Source organism: Cavia porcellus, unplaced genomic scaffold (genome assembly GCF_034190915.1).
Source record: "Cavia porcellus strain 051 isolate PalLab524CR breed Dunkin Hartley unplaced genomic scaffold, mCavPor4.1 scaffold_19, whole genome shotgun sequence".
Lineage (NCBI taxonomy): Eukaryota > Metazoa > Chordata > Mammalia > Rodentia > Caviidae > Cavia > Cavia porcellus.
In genome coordinates, this window is record NW_026947502.1 from 23,851,921 (window position 1) to 23,874,409 (window position 22,489).

Consider the following 22,489-nt stretch of genomic DNA (forward strand, 5'->3'; position numbering starts at 1 on the left):
GGGCTTTTCTACTTCTTGCTGGAGGATATGAAACAATTTACTCTACCCTAGTTCCATTAATGTGGAGGACGCTGTTCCAGTCAGGACCCTCGACAAAGCTGGTCTATCCTGAGACAGAGATTTAGAGTGAGAAGTGTGTGTTTGAGTCCTCTGTAGTGTGCGCTGTTGTTATAATTTAAGTTAAAAGGTGGTGGTGGTGGTGTGTGTGTGTGTGTATGTGTGTGTGTGTGTGTATGTGTGTGTGTGTGTGTGTGTGTGTGTGTGTGTGTGTGTGTTTATGTGAATATTGTGGCAAATAGTATATTTTAAGTATCAGAGGGATCACCTAGAAATCCAGGAAATGGAGGGGCCAGGCCTCATATTCCTAAACTGGGGCAGCCATGGAAATCTCTATCTCTACTCTCCTGGCTTTTCACCTTCTCTGTATACAGTGGCTCCATTATTCTTTCTCACCTTATCAACTCCCTCTGATTGCATCACACGTTTGTAATTTTATTTATTTTTGTTTTATGATGACTGTTTTCAGTACACGGTGTTTACATTCATCGTAAGGAGTAGATTTATGTACTTAACATGTCTTGATTCTTTTTATTCCCCTTCCCTCCTATGTCTCCTGTCTCTAGATCCCCTTTCCCCATATTCACTATTATTATTGTTAATTTTTAATATTGTATTGGCGACATATGATAATTACATTCATTGTGGGTAGTTGGTACATGTGTGCAACAGATCTTAAATAGTTTTACATTTTTCTTTCTCTTCTCCTCTGCCTCCTTGGCCTCTTGATCTCCTATTTATTTTCAAAGGATATGTCTGTTGCCTTTTATCAATCCTTTATTTTGCTCTTTGTTTCTTTTTTGGGTTTCTTAAGTAAGAAATACTATGTGGTATTCAAGCTTGTGTGTCTGATTTATTTCATTTCACATGTTTTCAAAATGTATCCATTTTCCTAGAAATGCTTCAAATTTATCCTTCTTTAGAGCCAAATAGTATCCCATTATGTGTAGATACTTCAATTATAATTTTGATATTCTAGAACATCACCTTGGTGACCTCAGCCTGCCATCTACCCAAGCTCTATATGGCCTTGTGGTTTGTGCATACAATTTATCTTCTGGGTTTATTTGTTTAGTGGATTGACCCACCTTTTCAGAAAAGTCCTTTGAAGTCAGAGATCATTGCCAGCCTAAGAATGGGTCAGAGTGCTGCTACCGAGTAGTCCATTTGCCACGGCCAAGGGGTAGAGTGACATGGCTCGCCATGTTTCCAGCTGGAGTTTTCATAGTTGCATAACAGACAGAAGGAGCACAACATGCACCCCAAACACTCAGGATGGAACCCCACTTTGAGATGCCAGTTACATTGCTCTTATTGTTGAAGGCAGAAGTTAAGAGCATTATTTGCTCACTAACTCACTTTTTTATCATTTGTCTATTCTTCATTTATTTCTTGTATATATTATTGGATATTTCCTATGTGCCAGACACTAGGTTAGCCACTGACATAACTATATTAGGTCAGTATGATACCCACCATTTTCGAATGTATAGTCTGGTAAGGAGGGGAAAAGGGACTTTGGAGATTTATCAATAAACCTAACTACAATCTGTGATATGTGCTATTAAAATAAAGGTATATTTTTCTATAACTGAGAATTTTTTAGGGAGGAATATTGGAAAATGTGAGGGGGCCTCTGAGGAGCTACAGGAAAAAGAATTCTAAAGGAAATTTTTGGAGGGGCAGTACATGTATCTTTGCAATACCAGCTGATTGTATCTTTGAACTGGTCCCCAGAAATTAGCCTGGTGCAACAAAAACATGTGGGTTGGAAATCCAATTCTTTTCTACTACCAATTCTTAGGTGCCTGGGCCTCCTATTTTCTGATGCTTCAGCAACTTGGAGTTGTTTCGGAGTGCCTGCTGGGCTGGCTGATGGATCCACGGAAGGAGTTGGCCTAATGCCTAGGTGCATGGGAGCCTCAGGCATTGATGGCTGTCTTGCCCCCAACCATAATGTCTGTATTTGAATCAGCCATAAGGACAGATTGCGTTTCTAATCTCTGCTTGCTTCTGAGATCAGCATCTTCATATTGCTGGTGTATTTTGAGACAGGAAATGTACCCACCATAAAATGCTCTGCTAACTTTTGGGGACTTAGGTTTGTTGTTTTTAAAGCCTACAGACTTTTAATTTAATAGCCAATAACACATGGATGCCACAGTCCATGTTGTCAGCATATATCATGCAAATGGGAGACAATGAGGCTTATCACCACTCCATTCCTGAAGAACTTGAGTAGAGATACCACAAATGTTCCCTTTAATAGGCACTGTAGTCTTTTCTTCCTACCTCCTGTAAGTGGTGTGAATTGAAAAGCAGTCAGGCTGAGCTGCTTAAATCATACTCTGTTTTTTTGTTCTCCTTGGAGAAAAATCCTCCTTGTCCCCCTACCCCATCAAAGTCGGCACGATACTGTATTATTTTAAATTTGCAGTGGCAGAAACAAGGACTGGAGGGGAAGATGACCAACAATGTAGGCAGTTGCCCAGTTTTCCACCAAGCCTTGCCCCAGACCATTCCAGGTTCCCTGAACAACAAACTGTCACTTGAGTCAAAGCCTGGATTAGGATAGTGGAAGGAGACCTCATCAGATGACTTGCATGGATTCTCTAGACACAGAACAGGGCCTGAAGGGAATGGAGTTTAAGCAGTTATTTGTAAAGGTAGATTAAGTGTACAATGTCAGGTCCAGAGATACCCTAACTGGCACCTTCTGCTGCAGTGGAGGGGCATCCCTGCTGCCCCTGAGCCCTGGAAAGTGGGGTTTTGTACTTGCCTTACTGGTAGTGGCAGCAAGGGAGTCATCTGGGGAGACAATGGCCAAAGTCTGTGATGGCAAACCTGTTAGAGCTTTCAGTGACACAAACAGCCTGCAGTGGCACACATGCCATAGATTTGCCATCACTGGTCTGTGTGAAAAAAGGAGCCAGTGCAAAATGCTGAGAAGGAAGCCTCTCGGATCTGAGAGGCCACTGTGACTGAAAGGGTGAGCAAAGGGTAGACTAGGAGGAAGTGGATTCTGTGAGAGGAGGCCATCTGGAGCAGGCCTCCTGGGGCTTTTCCTGTCAATGAAAGGGCAGGAGCACTGCAGGGTTTGGAGGAGCACTGTCGAACACTTGGTCTTGTGTCTTGAAAGGATTATTCTAGAAGTTTTACGGTAAATCACAAAGAGGAAATAAATATGGTGGCAGTGACACCAGTGAGGCAGCTGTTGCAGTAACCCAGATAAGAGGTGGCAGGGCGTTAGGAAGCTGGCAGTGGAGGTGACAAATTGAGCTCAGATTCTGGATGGACAGTACATAGGTGGAGCAAATGAGACTGCCCTCATGGGCAGAGGTGTGAGAGAAAGCAGTTGAGCGTGACCCCAAGGTTTTCAGTATGAACAACTGCAAGAATAAGAAATTCACAATACAGTTTCTTTAATTTAACCCCTGATCTAAAGTGCTTCCAGTTTGTAAATAGTTCCACTGCTTTACCTTTCACAGCAGTTAGAAAGACGTGTGTTAAAAACTCGCAGCCAGGTAAATACTTTTATTTTCATTTCACAGATGAGGAAACCGAGGTGCAGAAGCCTTCAAAGTGTCATGGAAATGTAATCTGTTTGGGGATTTTTCAAAAATAAATATCTGCTCTTCTATTTTATGAAGCTGTCACTTTTCATCTTGCATCTTGGTTGAATTGAATGTCTGTTGCTATAACTGAATGTGCACAGAGTAGCAGCATGTTTAGTGCATGGTTCTGCAGGATGGAATGTTTTACATTTGTGAAGGCCTTTTTGCTGTGTCATAGCATGGCAGAGGGCACTAGGTGGTGGGAAGGCAAGCATACCTTCTCATGTTTCTCTTGCTCTTTTTTAAAACAAGTAATGTCATCATGGAGGGTTCCACCCTTTGGATACCCTAAAATCCAAATTACCTACCAATGGGCCCTCCCCCAAATACCACTAGTATATGAATTTAGGGATTAAGTATCTAAACAAATCTGTTTGGGGGAACACATTCAAACTGTAGCACCTTGTTTTTTACTTCTGTACATGTATGTTATCTTTCCCACTAGCTGATGGTTGCCTGAGGACAAACTCGATGAGGATTAACTCTGAATCTATCCTGCTCCAAGGCAATTGCAGGAATTTGGGAGGTCAGAGAAACTAATTGCTGTTTTAACTGTGTATCCCACTGAGAATTCACTGGAAGCTCTAAACCCATTCTTCTCACAAAAATATGCACATATGCAGTTTTACATTATGATTTCATTAAACCCCATTCCTGGAAGCCAGTAAAGGTCCCTAATGAAGCATACTCAGTAACATCCTTGTAAACTAAAACAATACACATAGCCAAGGCATTCTGCTCACAATATGAATTCTTGGAGTCAAGAATTGCCAAGACTAACAAACTAATTCTTACAACTTTTTCAGATCAATTAAGTTCAATAAGCTTCTCTCGTGATTGTCCTGGGCTCGATATTAGTGTCCAGAGTCCCTGCCTTTTAGAAGCATGCGGTCCAGCAGTAACCTGCTTCTGCATGAGGCAGCAAAGCGCACCTTTATTGCTATGAGTGCTCCCATTTCACAGGCTGGGTTAGGTGCACTCTTCATATGACTCCTGCCATTATCCCGTCACATTTCATTGCAGTTTTGTGTTGAATTGTCTAGGATGCTCCATAGAATATAAATTCCATAATGGCAAGACCGTGCTTCTTGTTCTGCAGAGCAGAGTGCCCAGCACAGGGAAGGCATTCCATCAGTAGTTGTTGATTGGGCAGATGCATGGGTGGCTTGGTGGGTGGACCAGTGAGCGGTTGGCTGGTGGAGGTGGAGAGGGAAGGATAGCAGTCGGGAATTTTCATATTTCTGTTGGCTCATAAGGTTCAAGGTGTACTGAGTTGCCTCATCTTGCCTTTATCTTCCCAGCCCACCCCTTCCCTGTAGGAGGCTAGGTCCTATGGGAGCACCACAGCCCTAGATGAAAGGTTCTTAACTGCTTCTCCAGACCTGTAACAGTGCAGCTGCCCAGAGTTTCAAGCCCACCTGTCCCCCACCCAGGGGCTCCATTAAGTTGCTCACTGTCCTCATCCCATTTCTCCTCCCTGTGCCTCACCCCTCCCACCCCTCCTCAGTCCTTTCCTTGCCCTTCTTCTTCCCCTTCTCTCTGTCCGGTCTCACTTCCTTCACATGGCTTCGCTTTTTTTCTGAAAGCCCACAGCTGGTGTGGCTTGCAGTGTGGCACTTTGTCTTCAAGAAGCCTCCTTGTTTCTTAGGTGCTTGTTTTGTGTCTTCTTCTGGGTGTCACAGAAGCTGCAGGAAAGCTTGAACTCATCCTTTCTGCCCCCACTTTTCTAGCCTTCGGGATGTAGCAGACTGCAGGAGACTTGAATTTGGGGAGCGTAGGGCTGATTTGATGATCTCATCATAAAGCACCTCTTCCAACTCTATAATGTATGTGTAAGTGTAGGGTGTGTAAGAATGTGTGTGTGTGTGTGTGTGTGTGTGTGTGTGTGTGTGCCTGTGGGAGTACTTGAAAAGAGACAGAAATGCCAGTATGATTTTTAGAGTAGGATTTGTCAACCTTGGCTTTAGTGGATATTGTGAATCAGATGATTAATTTGGGGGTGTTCTGAGCATTGTAGGGTGATGTATTGGTCTATTTCTGTTACTATAACAAAATATCTGAACAGCATATTTATTTAGCTCATAGTTTTAGAAGCTGAAAGTCTAAAATTGGGTGGACTCCTCTGTTTAGCATTTAAGGCCTTCATGCTGAATGTAGCCACTATAGCAAGGTGAAGAAGAAAGTCATTCAATGGCAAGACAAGATGCCAAAGCCTGGGGACAGATCAGGATGTTTTCTCCCTTCTGTCCCTTTTTTTTTTCCTTCACATTAAAGTCCTTTTTATTTTTTTAGACAGTATGTGACAAAGTTGCTGTTATGGTTTGGATCTGTATGTCCCCCTAAAGCCTCATGTGCTCAGAGGCTTGACTTTTGAAAGGTTATTGACTCCTAGGCACACTATAGCTAAATGTGACATTGGAGGGTGGGGCCTGATCAGAAGAAGTGGGTCCCTGGGGGTATGACCTGGTAAGGTGTATCTTACTCTCTGGCTCCTCCCTTCTCTGTCTACTCTTGGTCAGTCAGACATGAGGAACTTTCTTTCACTAAACCCCTCAATTGTGCTATCCTACCTTGGAGACAGCTGACCATGGACTAACTGTGAATCAAAATAAACCTTTCTTCCTTTAAACTGTGCATATTGGGTGCCTGAGTAACGAAGAAGTGACTCAAATAGTAACTAAATTGCCCAGGCTGGGCTCAAATTTGGTACTCCCCTGCCTTAGCTTCCCAAAGTGTTGGGATTACAAGCAAGTGCCACCATGCCTGGCTCAAGTCATCTCTTTTATAATAATCCATTCTCCCAGGAACAAACTGGATTCCATGAAAGTTACTCTAAACCTTTCCAAGGATGCTTCCCTTGGGGACCTAGTCACTCTCCACTAGGGTACACTTCTTAAATGTCCCACACTTAATACTGTTAAACTGGGAACAAAACCATGTAACAAAACCTGCATGTCCTGGACACATAAAGTCTTGGGTGACACACTCAAGCCATATCCACACTCTAGCAGAATTCTGAGCAATGTCTCTGGCTTCTGCATACCAGATGCTATTAACACTCCTGACTTTACCCCAAGTTCAGACAAAGCAAAAATATAATTAAGAGTCAATATAACCTCTAACCCGGAAGCACTGGTTTAGAGAACTCATTGGAACTGTAACCCTCACTGCCCTCTTTGCTTGGCTGACTAAAGATACCACCATAGTATTACAGCCTGGAAGGTTGTTATCATGATCTAATTAAAGGAGTGAGAGCTTCTAGCACAGCACAGGCCCTTCTCCTCAATGACTATGATTCTGTCACCTCCTCTGTAGCTGACTTGCACCTTCACCTGGATATGGAATCTGGGTTTGCTGCTGGGTACTTGCAGTTGTCATCTCCAAGCAATGTCCCAGTGTTGTTGTAATGCTGAGGCTGTTAGTACCTTCTCCAGAGACTCCAGGCACAGTTTGTGCATAGCAACTTGAATCCAGAGGGGACCTGCTGGCTAGTTCTACTTTCCCCTGGAGTGAAGACTCCAAAACCCAGCTCAGGGTCTGGAGAAGTGAGCTTTGGACAATTACATTTTCTTTCTCCATTACTGTTTTTGTTCCTCTTACATGGCCACTTGTCTAAACTCTATTAACACTTGACGTTGACCAAAGCTTTTGTTTCCAAGCATGTCAGCAAATAACAGGGCCCCAAATGAGGTACAGATGCTTCTGGAAAGATCACAGGGCACTTGATAACTACAATAAAAATTGGCAGTCACGCTGGGTGAGTGTCTCTTGAAGCAACCTTAAGAAACCCAAGAAAGAACAAGGTGAGAATAAGGGACATACCTGTACTTCACAGTCACTCACATCCCTTCAGTCCAACAAGTACTTATGAAAACCTCAGTAAATATCAATTGCACTTCTTCTGTGGGCCAGGTGCTGTTCTCAGCCCTACGAACTCAGTAGTCAATAAGACAGACTCAATCCCTACCTTACCTGCGGCTGAAGGGAAAGATGGTTTCACTGTTTTTACACTGGATGGTTGGTATACAGCATGTGCTCAAAGTAAATGTTTTCTATTTTCTTGGAATGATAAGTCAGTTTCTTGATGATAAGTCAGACTTCTAGATTGTTTGTTTATCTAACTGGTGGGTAAGTTATTTACCTTTCTTTCGCTTCAGTTTTTTCATCTATAAATCAAAGAGAAGCATTGTACCTCCTAACACTATACAAAGCACAGAAATCATATCCTAATCGTTTTTATGAGAGATAGCACAATAACAAGGTGTTTATTGCCAGGGATATAGCTCAGTGGCATAGCGCCTGCCTGGCAAGTGCAAGGTCATGAGTTCAATTCCTGGTACAAAACAAACAAACAAAAAGCATAGCAAAGGTGCTTACTTTTACTTTATTTCTCTTGATTTGGACTCTTGATGAGTGAAATATGTTGATAGCTTTAGATAGAATTGGTAGACATCCAGTGGATTCAGTTTTCAAAGTTTTTGGAAGTCTCCTCAACCTCAAACTAACTGGTCTGGTGACTTACCACCCAGGAATTTGCATTAGTCAGTGTTAGAGTTAATGACTCTAGATGGCTCCATACTCTGGAATACCCTTATGGTTCTTTGCTTTAAGTACTGGGTCGGTGTAGCCATAAACTAACTGCTACACTGGTCCTGGGGATAGTAGTTTGACATAGGAAAATGTCCAATCCTCTGAGAGGAATGTGTTCATATTCATTCTCCTGGACATGTAGATGTCCTATGCTGTGAAACTGGAATGGGTATCTGTGGGAGTGGCCTGCGAGGCCATGGGCAACCTCCCCCCATTTGTCTATGTCTTGTGGGCAGGAGATAGCCATGATAGAGCAGCCTAGGATATCAGTGATTTCACTCATGCGCTGTTCTCTATCTTTCTCATGTTTTTTTCTGCTTTTTCCATCCCTCATTGGAAAGAGTGGTTAGGCCCTTAGGGAGTGGGAAACAAAATGACACCTCTTACACTGGTCAGAAACAAATGGAGAATCAGAGATAAGCAATCACACTTTAGCAAAAAGTGGCACTCTGGCTCAGTTTCCTGTTAGTCATATAGAAAACTTAACAGAATTAGGTACTTGTAAGCAGGGCCACTTCCTTTTTTCAGTAAAGTCTGCTTTTCCCCAAATGAAGCCTGGAGATCAGAGGCCCTTGTGCAAAAGCAGAAATATGGTTATACACTAAATGACAATGGCAGTTACTTTCAGTTTTGTAATCATGAGTACTTGGAATGGACACTGACCTTCACATTACTCAGTTTCCAGATCTGCCTAAGACACTTTCTTCTCCTGCTTGTCCTCCTCCTTTTTCTCCTCCTCCGCCTTCTGCCCTCTATTTTAATTCCTTTCCTCCCCTTCCAATGCTGGGAATTGAGCTCAGGACCACAGCACTGAGCTACATCCCCAACTCTTTAATTTTTTTTTTTTTTTTTGCCATAGTCTCATTAAATCACTAAGTTGCCCTGGCTAGGTTGCAACTTCTAGTACTCCTGTCTCAGGCTCTCAGAGTACTGGAATTATAGGTGGGCACCACCATGCCAAATTCTGAAACATCTGCATAAGCTCGTAGATTGGAACCTCCTCATCTGACATTGGTGGGAAGAGAATGTAGGAGGAAGTGGTTCCTATGGAAGGAGGAGAGGAGATGGGGAACAGAACACAATGTGCCTCACCCTCCAAATATCTGACCGATACCCCTAACTTGCAGGTGCTTCAATGGAGTGGATGGTTTCTCGTGTAGGTCTCTCTGCCACCCTGTCAGTTCCTGACCAAATCCCCATGCAGACCTTGGGGCTGGAAGAGCAGTTTGCAAGAGTCTGCCCAGTGAGGACACTGGAGTATAGCCAAGCATGAGCAGCCTATGCAGGGAGAGGGCTTGAAACCGGGCCAAGTATGAAGGGAATAAAGAAACAGGCCAGGTGATGTAGGAGAAGAGAAGCCACAGTACCCAGAGGGCATCTCTGGATTTACTGTTAGACAAAGGATTGATTTTATGCAGTGTTGACTGACAGTACCACTGGCTATAACCTGCAGGGAAGTAGATTTAAAGGTGATATAAAACTGGGCCGGAATTAGTGTTGTTCTGAATGGATTGCTTTAGGAGGTATTATAATGCTGCTAAAAAGCAAAGTGACTAGTATTTATTGAGCACTTATTGTGGCCAGCCACAGAGTAAAGACTTTTATGTGCATCGATCCCATGCAAGCTTCTTATGAACACTGTGTTGATCAAGAATAAACTCAACCTAATCGACAAAGATAATTACACTTACTTGGGGGCTAATTAGGATTGCAATCCAGCAAAACATAGATTTAAACAGTATCCCAGGTTTTACAAAAAGGTGGCTGTATTTATAGGTTTGAACCACAAGAGGCAGGGTGGTGTTATTGTGTACTTTTTAGGAGTTATGACTGGTAGTAATAAGAACTAAGCTGTTTTACAAGAGAGGAGTTGAGTGTTGCCTCAAACTCTAGATAACTTACAAGAAGCAGGGAGGTTTCACGAGTGGCTGGCAATAGTGAGTGAACTGCATGCCAGCCCCAGCCAAGGTCAAAGATGTAACTGGGCACCTACATGCATATTGGCACCAGTTTGATGGCTCAGATGCAGAGGAGTCTGAGGCCAGGGTTACCAATGGTCTCTTGATCTACTTTTAAGTGGTGCCACTTTGTTTTTAACTTCATCCTTAACATCTACAAGGTAGAGGCCATTATCACTTTCAGTTGACAGTTGAAACTGAGGCTCAGGAAGGTGAAGTCACCCCCTCAGGCAGGCTGTCTTGTTCCCTACAGTAGCCACCTGTGAATTACAAACCCTTCTGGTAGACACAGACCGTGAGCAAGGCTTAGGCTTTGGCACACACATCACAGGATGAGTTCCAGCCCCCACTACTCTCTTGGCTGACTGGCCCGTGCAGGGCACAGCCTGCGTGACTACACACTGTAGCCTGGGCTTGTAGCCAGGACCAGCAAAGATCAGAACCCACCTCAAGAGCCACATTTGTCTAGCTCTAGTGAGTCCTAAACCTTAAGGTCTCTCTGGTTGGGGATTTTCCTTCCCTGGGAACAACCACAAAGAAAAGTTAGGGATATGAGGTATACTCTGCGCTCAATCACACTGAAATAGCTTACTAACCCTGTGAAATTCTCCTTGTAAGAAAGTGAGGCTTAGAAAAGTGCAGGTACTTTCCCAAGATCACACAGCAATAAATGGCAGAGCTGGGGCTCCGTTGGAACCACTGTACCCACTTTGATGTGGTTTAAGCTGGCATGTGCTAGAGAGGTGGGCCTGGAAGTCGAAGAGTGGGGGAAGGAGATAATGTGGGGAAAGGAAGAGAGAAAAGCAGAGACAGGAGGTGGACTTTGTGATGCCACATGCTCTGCACAAAACCCAGTGGCATTTCACACAGGGCACGTATGCAGTGACACACAGCAGCACCATCTGCTTGTACTCGGCCTCTCTGTGGCTCAGACTCTTGTCCTTTTTCTCAGCATTGAAAGGAAGTAACCACAGGGAGATGTATCTGCTGAGAAAAGCAGTGGTAAAGAGCCCAGGCCTGCACTCCCAACGCCTGTTCTGTATGTCTCTGAGCAAGTTAACCTCTGTGCCTCAGTTTTCTCATCTGAAACTTGGAAATAATATTTCTTACTTGGAAGGTGCATTGTGTAGATTAAACGAATATATCCATGTGGAGAATTTAGACATGTGCAATATCATGTCTGTGTATTGCAAATGCACGATAAATAGTTCTCCTTAGATTAGCATTGAGAGCTCACTACAGACTGGCTAGGCTTGACTTGATAGGGGGATGTTACCTATTCGGTCTTCTCACTTTAGTTCCCTACCTGACCCAGTAAGAGACAATGCGATTATGCTTATTTTAAAAGCCAAGAGGCAACATGAAGGCCAAGGAGTCTGTTTTGCAGCTGTCACCTGCTGCGACAGATTCAGGCCCTCTGGGAATGGGACTTGCTGCTTGGGGTTGGAGCGGCAGGGCAGGGCCCAGGGCTGTGGATGGGCTGGAGTCACACAGGGTCTTTGCCCTCCTTCTGCAAGGGCCAGGCAGTGGAAGCCCCACACCTACTCCCAGTTTAAGGCGGCACAGCTGAGCGCTGGAACGTGCTCTGCGCTACGGGACTGTGTACTTTAAAATGATTACAACCCTTAGCTATACGGGAGGTGTGTTTTGTCACAAGTGCAAAGGAACAGCTGCAGACAGCGCTTGCTGCTTGGCACCGCGCCGCGTGGGGAGGGTGAGACGCGATGTGCACAGCTGTGAGCTTCAAGAGGGACAAGGGGAGCTGGCCCAGCCCCGGGAAGCCCCTCGACCTCTGCTGCACCTCCCTGCACTGCGACAGACCGACCTCAGCGAACCAGTCCGCCCCTCCCACAGGGCGGCAGAGTGCCGGTCCTGTCCATTTTCCTGGTTCCCGCGGTGCAGCTCTGTGTACCACAGACCGCTTGCGGGTGAGCTCCCAGTTCCCTCTGACAGCAGCTGTGCTGACTTACCTGCTGTTCGCTTCCTGAGTCCGGGGGTGGGGCTGGGGGCGGGGCAGGGCGGGGGCGGGGCTATAGGGACCACGCCCCCGCGCCACCCAGCCCGTGAGTCTCTTTCCCCACCAGGGCGTCTGCACCCTAACCCTAACCCTAACCCTAACCCTAACCCTAACACATAATCTATTCTGTAAAATATGCAGCGTGGACTTGAGAATATGTATTCTGCGGTTGGAGCGTGGAGTGTTCTGGTTGTCTTGATTTTATCGACTTATTTATAATGTTCAAGACATATTTCTTTATTGATTTTGTGCTTATTACTCTATCAATTATTGAGGTCACGTTCTCAATGTTTCCAACTACTGTTCTAGAACTGTTTCTCTCATTCATTGCGTCAATTTTTACTTCATATATTTTGGTACTCTTGTTTTATCTGCCTATATGTTTATAAATGCTATGTCTTCTTGGTGTATTGATTGTTAACTCAATATATGACATTTTTTTGTCCCTTGTGACAATTTGTGACTTAAAGTCGGTTTTGCCCAATATTAGTATTTTGTCTGTTTTGTTCAATATTAGGATAGACTCCACAGTTGTTTTCTTGATTACTATGCACATAGGACACTTTTACCATCTTTTAACTTTGAACTTATTTGTGTCTTTGGAGCTCAAGTGAGTCTCTTGCAGTAATTTATGCAGTTGTACCTTAGTACTTGTCATTAGTTAGTTTCAGTGGGTGCAGCAAGAACAATGAATACCAGACTGATTAGTTTGATTGTGAAGTGTATGAGATATGAAGCATTCTGCACCAAACACTAACAACTTCTAGTGTGCACATGTAGTGCTCAGCAGAGGATGAATACCATGATATTTTCTCATCAAAATGTGTCCAGTACCAAATTCAACAAGTTTCAAAGCAGTCAAGTACCTAGGTTTGGCTGTAATTTGATTGTGATTTTCTTTGTAATCTTTTCTGCCAATCACTAATGAGTTAATTTGATTTTTACTGCTGGAACCAAGTACTTGACATATGCAAATTAAAGGAAGAAGGGTTTGTTTCGTTTGCAGCTTCAGGGGATTTAGTCCATGGTAGGCTGGCTCCTGAGAAGGCCCTCATGATGGGAAGACATATCAGAGCAGAACTGTTTGGTTCATGGTGACCAGGAAGATCATTAGAGAAGCAGCACTAGAGAAGAAGAGACCAGGGGCCATATAGTACCCAGGGTCATGTGTCCATGGTTCACCCAGACATATCAAAGCATGCTTTGCTAATCTTCTGGGTGGCCTAGACTGATCAAATTGACAATTAAAATTAACTGACACATCTACACTTTGACAGAGTGTTTGTTTACATTTAAAGTAAATACTGCCAGGTATGGTGGTGCACACTTGTAATCCCAGCCCTCAGAAGGCTGAGCCACAAAGATCACTTCAAGTTTGAAGTCAGCTTGGGCAACCAAGTGAGACCAAGGCCAGGCTGAGCTGATAGAGAAACCCTATGTCAAAAAGATACACAAGTGGGGCTGGGGATTTAGCTCAGTGGCATAAGCGCCTGCCTTGCAAGCAGGCAGTCGTGAGTTCGATCCCTGGTACCGATAAAAAGGAAAAAGACAAAAAAAAAAAAAAAAAAAAAAAGACACATGCACACACACACACAAAGAGTAAATACTATAAAGATGGATTTACTTCTTTTATTTGACTGTTTCCTACATTTTTTACATTTTTTATCTTCCTATTGTTTCTCAGTTCCCCATTACTACCTTTTGTGTTTAGTTTTTCCAATGTAATATTTTATTCTCTTGTGATTTCTTTATGTTTGTACATGTTTTAGTAGTTAATAATTAAAAGTCTAGTTTGAGTTTAACTTCAATGGTATGCAAAAATCTCTCCTTTCCGTATTGTTCTGTATCTCCCCTTTTATGTCATTGTTGCAAATTACACCTTTATATTGTGTGGCCATTATTACAGAGGTATAATTATTATTTCATGTATTTCTTTCCAATAGTCTATTAACAACCTACTCCTTCAGATTTTATCTATTAATTTTTAACTTTTCCTTTTTGCTTTCAATGCTAGGGATTCAACCTAGAACTTCAAGGATGCTAGGTAAAGTCCCTATCAATGAGCTGTATTCCCAGGCCTTTCTTTCATTTTTTAAAGGATACTTTTGTGAGATAATTCTTGGCTCACAGTTTTTGCCTTTCCTCCTATTGTCTTCTTGCTTCTGTGGTTTCTAGAGAGATATGTGAATCTCACTAAGGAATCCTTGTGTATGATGATTTGGTTCTCTGAGTTTAAACTGCTTAAATTTCCTTCAGCTCCTTAGATGTGTAGTTTATATCTTCTCTTAAAGTTGGGTAGTTTCTGAATACCCTTTTTTCAAAATTTCTCCCTGCCCCTTTCTCTCTCTCCTGTCCTTATGGAACTCCCATTGTGGGAATGTTAATGTGCTTGGGTGTCGACCACAGGTCTCCTTGACTCTATTCATTTTTGTTTTTGTTATTTTTCCTTCCTGCTTTTTTTGTCTGGCCATGCTCAATTACCCTGTCTTTAAACTGATTCCTTCTCATCCATGCTCAAATTTACTGTTGAAAACCTAACCGACTTTTGTATTTGTTATCATGCTTTTCTGCTCCAGAGTTTATATTTGATTCCTTTTTGTAATTTTTTATTTCCTTAGTGGTATTCTCTATTTTCTGAAATGTCATTCTTTTGTTTATTTCTGTTATTTGTCTGTAGTTTTGTTTACATCTTTGAGCATATGTAAGATAACTGATTTAAAGTCTTGGTCTCTTGTCTGGCATGCATCTTCCTCAGGGACAGTTTCTGTTACTTCTCTTTTCCTGTGAGTGGTACACATGGTTTTGTTTCTCAATATGCCTCACAATTTTGAGCTGAAAATCTATAATTTCAAATATTACATTGTGCTAACTGTGGAAGTCGTTTTCTATTCCTTCACCATGGTTTACTGTCCCTGTTTGAGACATAAGTTGTAGTTGTTTGTCTGTTAGTGATTTTTAAAATATTTTGAGAAGAATACTGTTTGTCATATGCAGTCAGTGAAGTCTCTAAATGTGTGAATCAACAGAAAAACTCTGCTCTTTGCAGTGAGGCACTCTGTGTGTTGCAGAATGTCTTCATGCTTAGTCAGGTTTGAACAACTCTGGCCTGGCCTGACTTTTGCTCGTGTGGGGTTTTTAGGTCAGTTAGAGGGAGAGTTTAGGGCTTCCTCACATCTTTTCTTTGCATGTGTCCAACTATCTACGTGGTCCTCTAACTTCCCTGACATACGTGACTGTTCTTCCAAGCCTTCTTCTCTAAAGTACTTAACTCCTCAGCCTTTCTTTGCAAGACATTTGGTAGATTATTGTTTTCTTCATTCTTATATTATTTGCCCTATGTGGAAGTAGGTATCTATTTTCATTTTCAATGTCTTTGACTAAAGCCCACTGCATAGTGACTTCTCTACTCTCTGAAAGAGTTCTGAGATTGGGAAATACATGCAAGCTCTTGGCGGTATCTCACATGCAGATGAAAACAGAAGTACAGTTCTTTGGAACAAGGTTCTCTTTGCTGTTTCCAGTTCCAGGAGGAAGTATGAGTTGTGTCCCACCATCATCAAGACTGCTGCCACCATGGAAATGGCGGCTGAGTATAAGTGATGTTGGCTAGGGCATGGCATGATCTTGTGTTCCAAGTCATTAGTGGAGGCTCGTCCATTTACAGAAAGAATTCCAGGTGTGTTCATAGCCAGCTACAACTTCATAGGATCTAACAGTAAAGTGGATGTGTAAAACACATTTCTGAATGTTAAGTACTCATCTGAGTCCTACCAACCATTAGGATACAGGTGGTAAATGTAGTCGGAGAAACCAGGGAGGGTACTATGAAGGAAGTAGAATCCAGGCTTCAAGGATTTGCTTTGGTGACAGCTAACAAACCAACGTAGGTAGGAATTAATTAAGAAATAGATACGGCTTACTTAGACTATGAGAGTTGTGTGACAATGGAGTAGTGCACAGACTGGCATTTCAGGTTGTTGTCACTGTCATGGAGTAATTAAGGAACAGAAAGCATACTGTGTTTGTGGCTGAGATATAGAAGCTGGACGCTAATTTTTCTAGTACTTCTTAGCTTGAAGACTGAATAAATTGTTTACCTGCCATTGTCTTCATTTGAGGTCACAGTTCCTTCCTCATGGGTTGCTGTGAGGGTGGAAATAGCACACACCTGGTGTACAGCAAGAGGTCAACCCACAGCAGATGACACAGACAGCCCCCTTGTCACTCGGGCTGCAGTTGAAGCCCTGTGTTGGGGAGAGGACAGGTTCAGTTAATAAGGGGAAACCTTTAAGAGCCAAGCTGATCTGGGTTAACGGCTATTATAGCAATAGGTTTCTGCACAAGTTTTGTTTAGTATATGTGGACTTCAAGGTATGAGGACAGACCCAAGACATGGATAGCAAGAAGCAGCAGACTCAAGGTACCAAGAAGTCTTATCTGACTGTCTTTCTCTTCTATTTCACAGCCATATACAACTTTCAAGGCACAGGATCCCCCCAGCTCACCCTGCAGATTGGTGATGTGGTGAGAATACAGGAGACCTGTGGAGGTGAGTCAGTGCCCACCCAACCCACAGAGGCTTGGACCTTTTACTATGGAACTCTAAGCACACATGAGGCGTGTCCAGGACTCTCTCCAAACTCATGTGGTCTGTTTAAATATGTTTTGCTGATGTTAGTATAGTCAGCTCTTTGTGTCCATGGATTCTGCGTCTACTGGTTTTACCAACAGAAGATGGGAAATTATTGAAAGAAATTGCATCTATTCTGAATATACTCACTCATTTCATGTTGTTGTTCCATACATAATCCAATATAATGACTATTTACATAATGTTTGCCCTATAGCAGATATTACAGGGAATCTAGAGATAATATAAAGTATATGGGGAGATGTACATAGGTCATATGCAAACACTATATCACATTACATTATGGACGTGGGCATCTGAGTATTTTACTGTGCACAGAAGGTCATGTATCCAGGTCTTCCCCTTCCAGGATGCTGAGGGATGGCTGTAATTTGAGTCTTTTTGGAAGTTTTATTTCATAACCAAGGTTCATCTGAGTTGTATGATCTTTGTTCTACGCTCCATTTGCTGAAGCCCTAGGACTGTTTGGCCCTGTGGCTTCTTTTGGATGCACTTCTTTATTAGACAGAAAATTATTGTAAAGGAAAATAAACACTATTAGAGTCTGGAAGGGTGGCATAAATTATATCCCCGATTTGAGGAGGAACGCTGCGTCTAATGGGGTGATTTACGTACTGCACAAACACAGCCAGGCAGTGAGCAGAGGTTCACTTTGTCAGCAAGCTAGGATTCCTTAGTTGGCAAAGTGGTTTCAGTTTGTTCCCACAAAGGTGCCACCTCTAGTGAAACCAAGTGTCTATTTATTATGTCACCCATAGTGGCAGTGGAAGTACTAGGAGTGTTTCTAAAATTTGCATAAAGGCTCATGAACCAAGGAGTTGAAAGTCAACATGTCACCTATGTCACTGATAAACTTGATATTGCAAGCATGACTAGAGTATAAGAACCAAGTGAACTTGGTAGTGTGCCACACGTAATCAGGCAGAGTTTCTCACCCCTTGCTGGCCCAGCTTGACTCATCCTGCATGGAAGGCACAGGATAAGTGCTTCCTGTGGGTAGGCAGAACAGAGGGTGCAGAGGAGAGCAATGGACAGCACACCTGGGCTCGTCCTCTTCCCTTGTCCACCTATCAGATGGGGCCGTAGGACAGCTGGGTGGTAGGAGGCATGTGTGCGACCCGGTAGGCCTTCATGGGAGACAGGCAGCCCAGGAATGGAGTAGCCTTTTGCTGCTTGCTGCAAAGCAGGTGCTGTGCTCAGTTCTTCACAGCACTTTGTGCTGCTTACTCCTAACATCAGCTCACAAGAGAAGCAGCAGCAGATGATGCCAGATGAACTAAATGCAGCTTCCCTGACAACAAAGCCTCTGCTCTCTCTGCAGATTTGTACGGGGTCTTTGTGTCACATCCACAGCCACACATAAACATACAAAGATTCACACACCTGCACAGACATAGCAGATCTATGCAAACATACAGACATACAAACACATATAGGTACACATACATAGCTGTAAATCAAAAAAGCAAATGAAAAACCTCTTTCGGAGAGAGGGAGATAATTTGATATTTAGCATTTCTAAACAACTTTAAGAGAGTCATCATTGGAGAAATAAGAACTACTTTCATCTTCACTGTATTTGTTACACTTTAATGCTAAAGCTAAAGGGGGTAACATGCACTTTTGAGTTTCATAGCCAAGGAGGATCACATTGAAGCTTTTCACACACAGAGTAGGGGAAGCTGGGGTTAGGACAGGGCATGCTTTCTTCATACTTAGATCTGTGATCCCAACTCCCTGCCCCAGGGCGGCAGTCCTTTGTGTATCTGATGCTGTCCTATGACAGATAAAAATTTTCTATTTGCATATTTCTGCTCAGCTTAAATCCCTGCCTTCTATTTTTTATTTTTTGGCAGTTCTAGAGATTAAACCCAGGGCTTTTTCCTTGAGCTACAACTTCCATTTTTATTGATATATATATATATATATATATATATATATATATAATAATTTTAAGACAGGCTCTTGCTACATAGCTAAATTTCCTACATTGCTCTACAACTTGTGATCCTCCTGCCTCAGACAGGCAGAGTGTTGGAACTGCAGCCATGAACCAACCTGCTCACCTTCAATTTTTATAATAGTATTTATCAACTTTAGACAAAGAAAACATGTTCTTGAAAATAACTGCAGGTGTCAGCAATGTTGAACTCTAGGTGATTGTAATGGTACTTTCTTCTTTGTGTTTTTATTAGTTTTAAAATCTCCTCCATGGCCACTAAAAGTAGAAATGGAAAATGCATGGGATTTTGAATCAGGAAGGTGTTCCCTGCTTCTATTGCCTACATTCTTAAGGAATCCTGGCTGGGTAGTTTCAATTTTCTCATCAGTCCAGTGGACTGTTATCGCCTTGCTCTGGGCCTTGCCAGGCATACAAATGAAAGGAAGTCCAGAAGCAGTCCAGCACCATGCGTGGCTCCCTGAAGGAGCTCTGTGCTGTGTAATTCCATCCCTTCCTCCATTATGCACAGCCACATTGAGACAGGCTGGTCCATGTCTTTACAGTGTGGCCCAGTTTACTGGAAGCTGGACCTCTGCCTCACTTGGTGTGGCTGGCCTTTTTTTGCCTGGAATCTAAATTTCTTCATTCAGCTAGATGGTCACACGGTGAGCCTGAAGTTGTTTCCTAACACCTGAATCCACCCTTTTTCCTCGGCCTCGGGCCTCCCAAACTGTGAGAAGCCTTGGTTATTTTTTTCCGTGTCCTGTATTTTGAAACTCAGACACATATTTTCCTCTTGTTTTCCTGCTATTTCCCTGGGTGGAGAGCCTGAGGGACACAGGCTGCCGGTATTCAGAGCCTTACCAGTACCTCTGCCTACCCAGCTTTCGACAAGGCTACACTGGCTGACTCAAGAAATCTTTGTTGTAGGATATCTTCATTTGTTCTTTGGCTCAAGATTTTTACCTGTAATTGGATTTTATTAGTTTTATTTTGATGTATGCTATATTAACCAGCTACAATACTGTCGATGTCGCTCCCGGCCGGCAGGAAAGACACACGACAAAGTCTGGCGGTGTGCAATCTTGCCTTTATTTATCTCCGCGTGGGCCCCGCGAGGCCTCCTCTCTGCCACCAGCCCTTTCTCGCCGGTGGACTTTCTCTATCTCTCTCTGTACTTCCTCTGTGCTTCTCTCTCGTGGCGGGAGAGGCATTTACTTTTATAGGGTAACAGTGGCCAATCAGTTCAAAGCGCGCGATGCGGGCTGATTGGCTAACATCAGTTGTTGCTAGGCAGACTATTCTATTGCGCGGGCTGCTTACGTCGCCAGGGCAATCAGGGGGCAGGAAGCAGGCGCCAACTTGGCTCACTCGATGGGGGGGCAATCTAGCTCAGGCTCCGCTCCCACCCACAGGCCCTACGTCCGCCAAGTAAGGCGACCGGTGTCGGCCGCGGCTCCCAACACAATACCTTGCTGGAAAGAGTTGGTATCTTAATTTGCTAAGTAGCTACTAATTCTTGAATACTTTGAGAATATATTATTCGGAAGTCTGCTAGACCAATTCTAGCTATGTGAGGGATTGGTATGAAAATTATTAGAACTCCTCATGCATGCATGTCTATACATTACTTTCAAACTGGGCTTTATGGGCACAGGTTTCCCCAAGGGGCTTGGGGAGGAACCATATGGAAGGGTCTCAGAGCAGGCCTAGTGCTGTCAGCTTTGCTGACAGGAGTTGTGCTCCTGATCTGAAAAATAGTTCCTCCCCACACTGTCTATCTATCTATCTATCTATCTATCTATCTATCTATCTAAAATGTTGATAAAAATTGCTCAAAATGCCATAGTTGGAAGGATATGGGTATAGTCATGAAACTCATAGGAAATTACTTGAAAAGCAAAATCCAGCCAGTTCAGAGATGAATCAAAATACAACCATATGGAATTGAAAAGCTGTTGATAAAAAGAAATGATGGTGAACACTGAGTCCAAATTAATAGATTTATAAAAACTGGCATTGAAATTGTAATATTTATGGCTACCAAAAAGAATGTTATTGTTAAGGATCTAAACAATGGAAAAAATCTAGTAAAACTGAGCATTTGGAAAATGGAAGAAAGATCCATGAAATTACTTTCACAACAGAGGCTGATCAATATTAATTAGAAGCAAAACATTATTTTTAAGAAGTATAACTACTGTACTATTTTAATGTTGCTTGTAGCTATTTTCATTTTAGAGGGGTTTTAAGGAAATCTTTCTAGTGAGGAAGAAATGTTTAATTAACATTTAATTAAGTTATATGATTACCTTCATTTTCACTTGATTTTTCTGCTGACAAATATGTGATAAAGTTTTTTATTTTTACCTACATAAATATGTATTCTATCTATTTATCTGTCTATTATCTGTAGATAAATATAAATGAAGAGTTGACTGGGATGGTTTTCTGTGCTGCGGAATTCAAGATTAGTTTTGTAGCATTTGCATTTATGTTTTCCTGTGTTGTTTAAATTTTTTGTGATAACATATATCATTAGAAAAAAAACATAGTCTTAAAAATAGAAACAAATATCCCCAGACATTAGAAATGATTAATTCTGGAGGTTGGAATGCAAGGGACCTCTTTATTTAATTCTTCATACTTTTTGATAGCTTTTTGAATATTCCCTGCTCTACTCTCTTTCTCCCTCCTTTCCAAAAAAGAAATGAAAAGATCCCAGGCTGTGCAATCAGAAAAGCCTTTCCTGCCTCCGCTACCCACTAGCTACATGATCTTTGCTGAGTGAATTTCTGTTTTCTTATCTGTTGAAAAGGTTATTAATATCTTACACAGAGGCTTGTTATGGGCATAGAAAAAAATCTTAAAGCTGTTCAGCACCATGCTTGGTTCATAAAAGGTGCTTTATGTTGGTGAATTCCGTCCCTTTCCCCACTAGGTTCAGTTTTGTTGAGACTGGCAGGGATATATCCATATAATATGATAACCTGAAAGCCCAATGTTGATTACCTAGAATGGGTGAGGCCAGTTCTTTCTTGCCTAACACTATAGCTTGAATTTGATTTGCTCCCCTCCCTGCCGTGCCTCCCAAACTGATGCAGGAGTTCAACTGTCAAAGTCTTACATTAGTGGTATTCAGAGAGTAGAAACTCAACTTGAATATAATTCTTACAGTGAGACCTTTGGAAAGTGATAAGATAAGGTCATTAGGGTAAAGGCTCTGTCACTGCATCTTGTTGCTTTTCCAAGGAGAGGGAGAGAACCAGCACAGATATGGAAATGTACACTTGCTCCCAGACTCTCACCAGAACCTGCATCATGCTATTTTACTCTGAAGCTTCAGAACCATGAGCAATAACAAATCTTTTTCTTTATAAGTTAGCCTGACTCAAGTATTTTGTGTAGTACTAAAAAGTTGACTAATATATTTTTGCACTAATTTTGCATAGCTGGATGATTGAAGAAAAAATTCTGACCTGGAAACTTCAACATAAAGTAATTGTATTTATTATAAAGATAACATTTGGTAATTATACAGCTTAAACAGTTCAAAAGGGAATGTGCGCTATTGGGCTTTAGACATCCACTTTTTTTGGTTCTTATTACTATTCTTAGGCTGTCTTTTCTAATCAGAGAATCATAGATATTTTGCCTCCT

The 22,489-nt window shown here is 42.4% G+C and overlaps 1 protein-coding gene across 1 annotated transcript in view; it reads left to right on the top strand.

Annotated features, from left to right (window-relative positions):
* Positions 1-22,489, top strand: part of Dock2 (dedicator of cytokinesis 2) — a 410,327-nt gene that overhangs the window by 5,667 nt on the left and 382,171 nt on the right. The window contains exon 2 of the mRNA XM_003473329.5: positions 16,702-16,785. Within this exon, the coding sequence (XP_003473377.3) occupies positions 16,702-16,785 (84 nt within the window). The remainder of the gene's footprint in view (positions 1-16,701; positions 16,786-22,489) is intronic.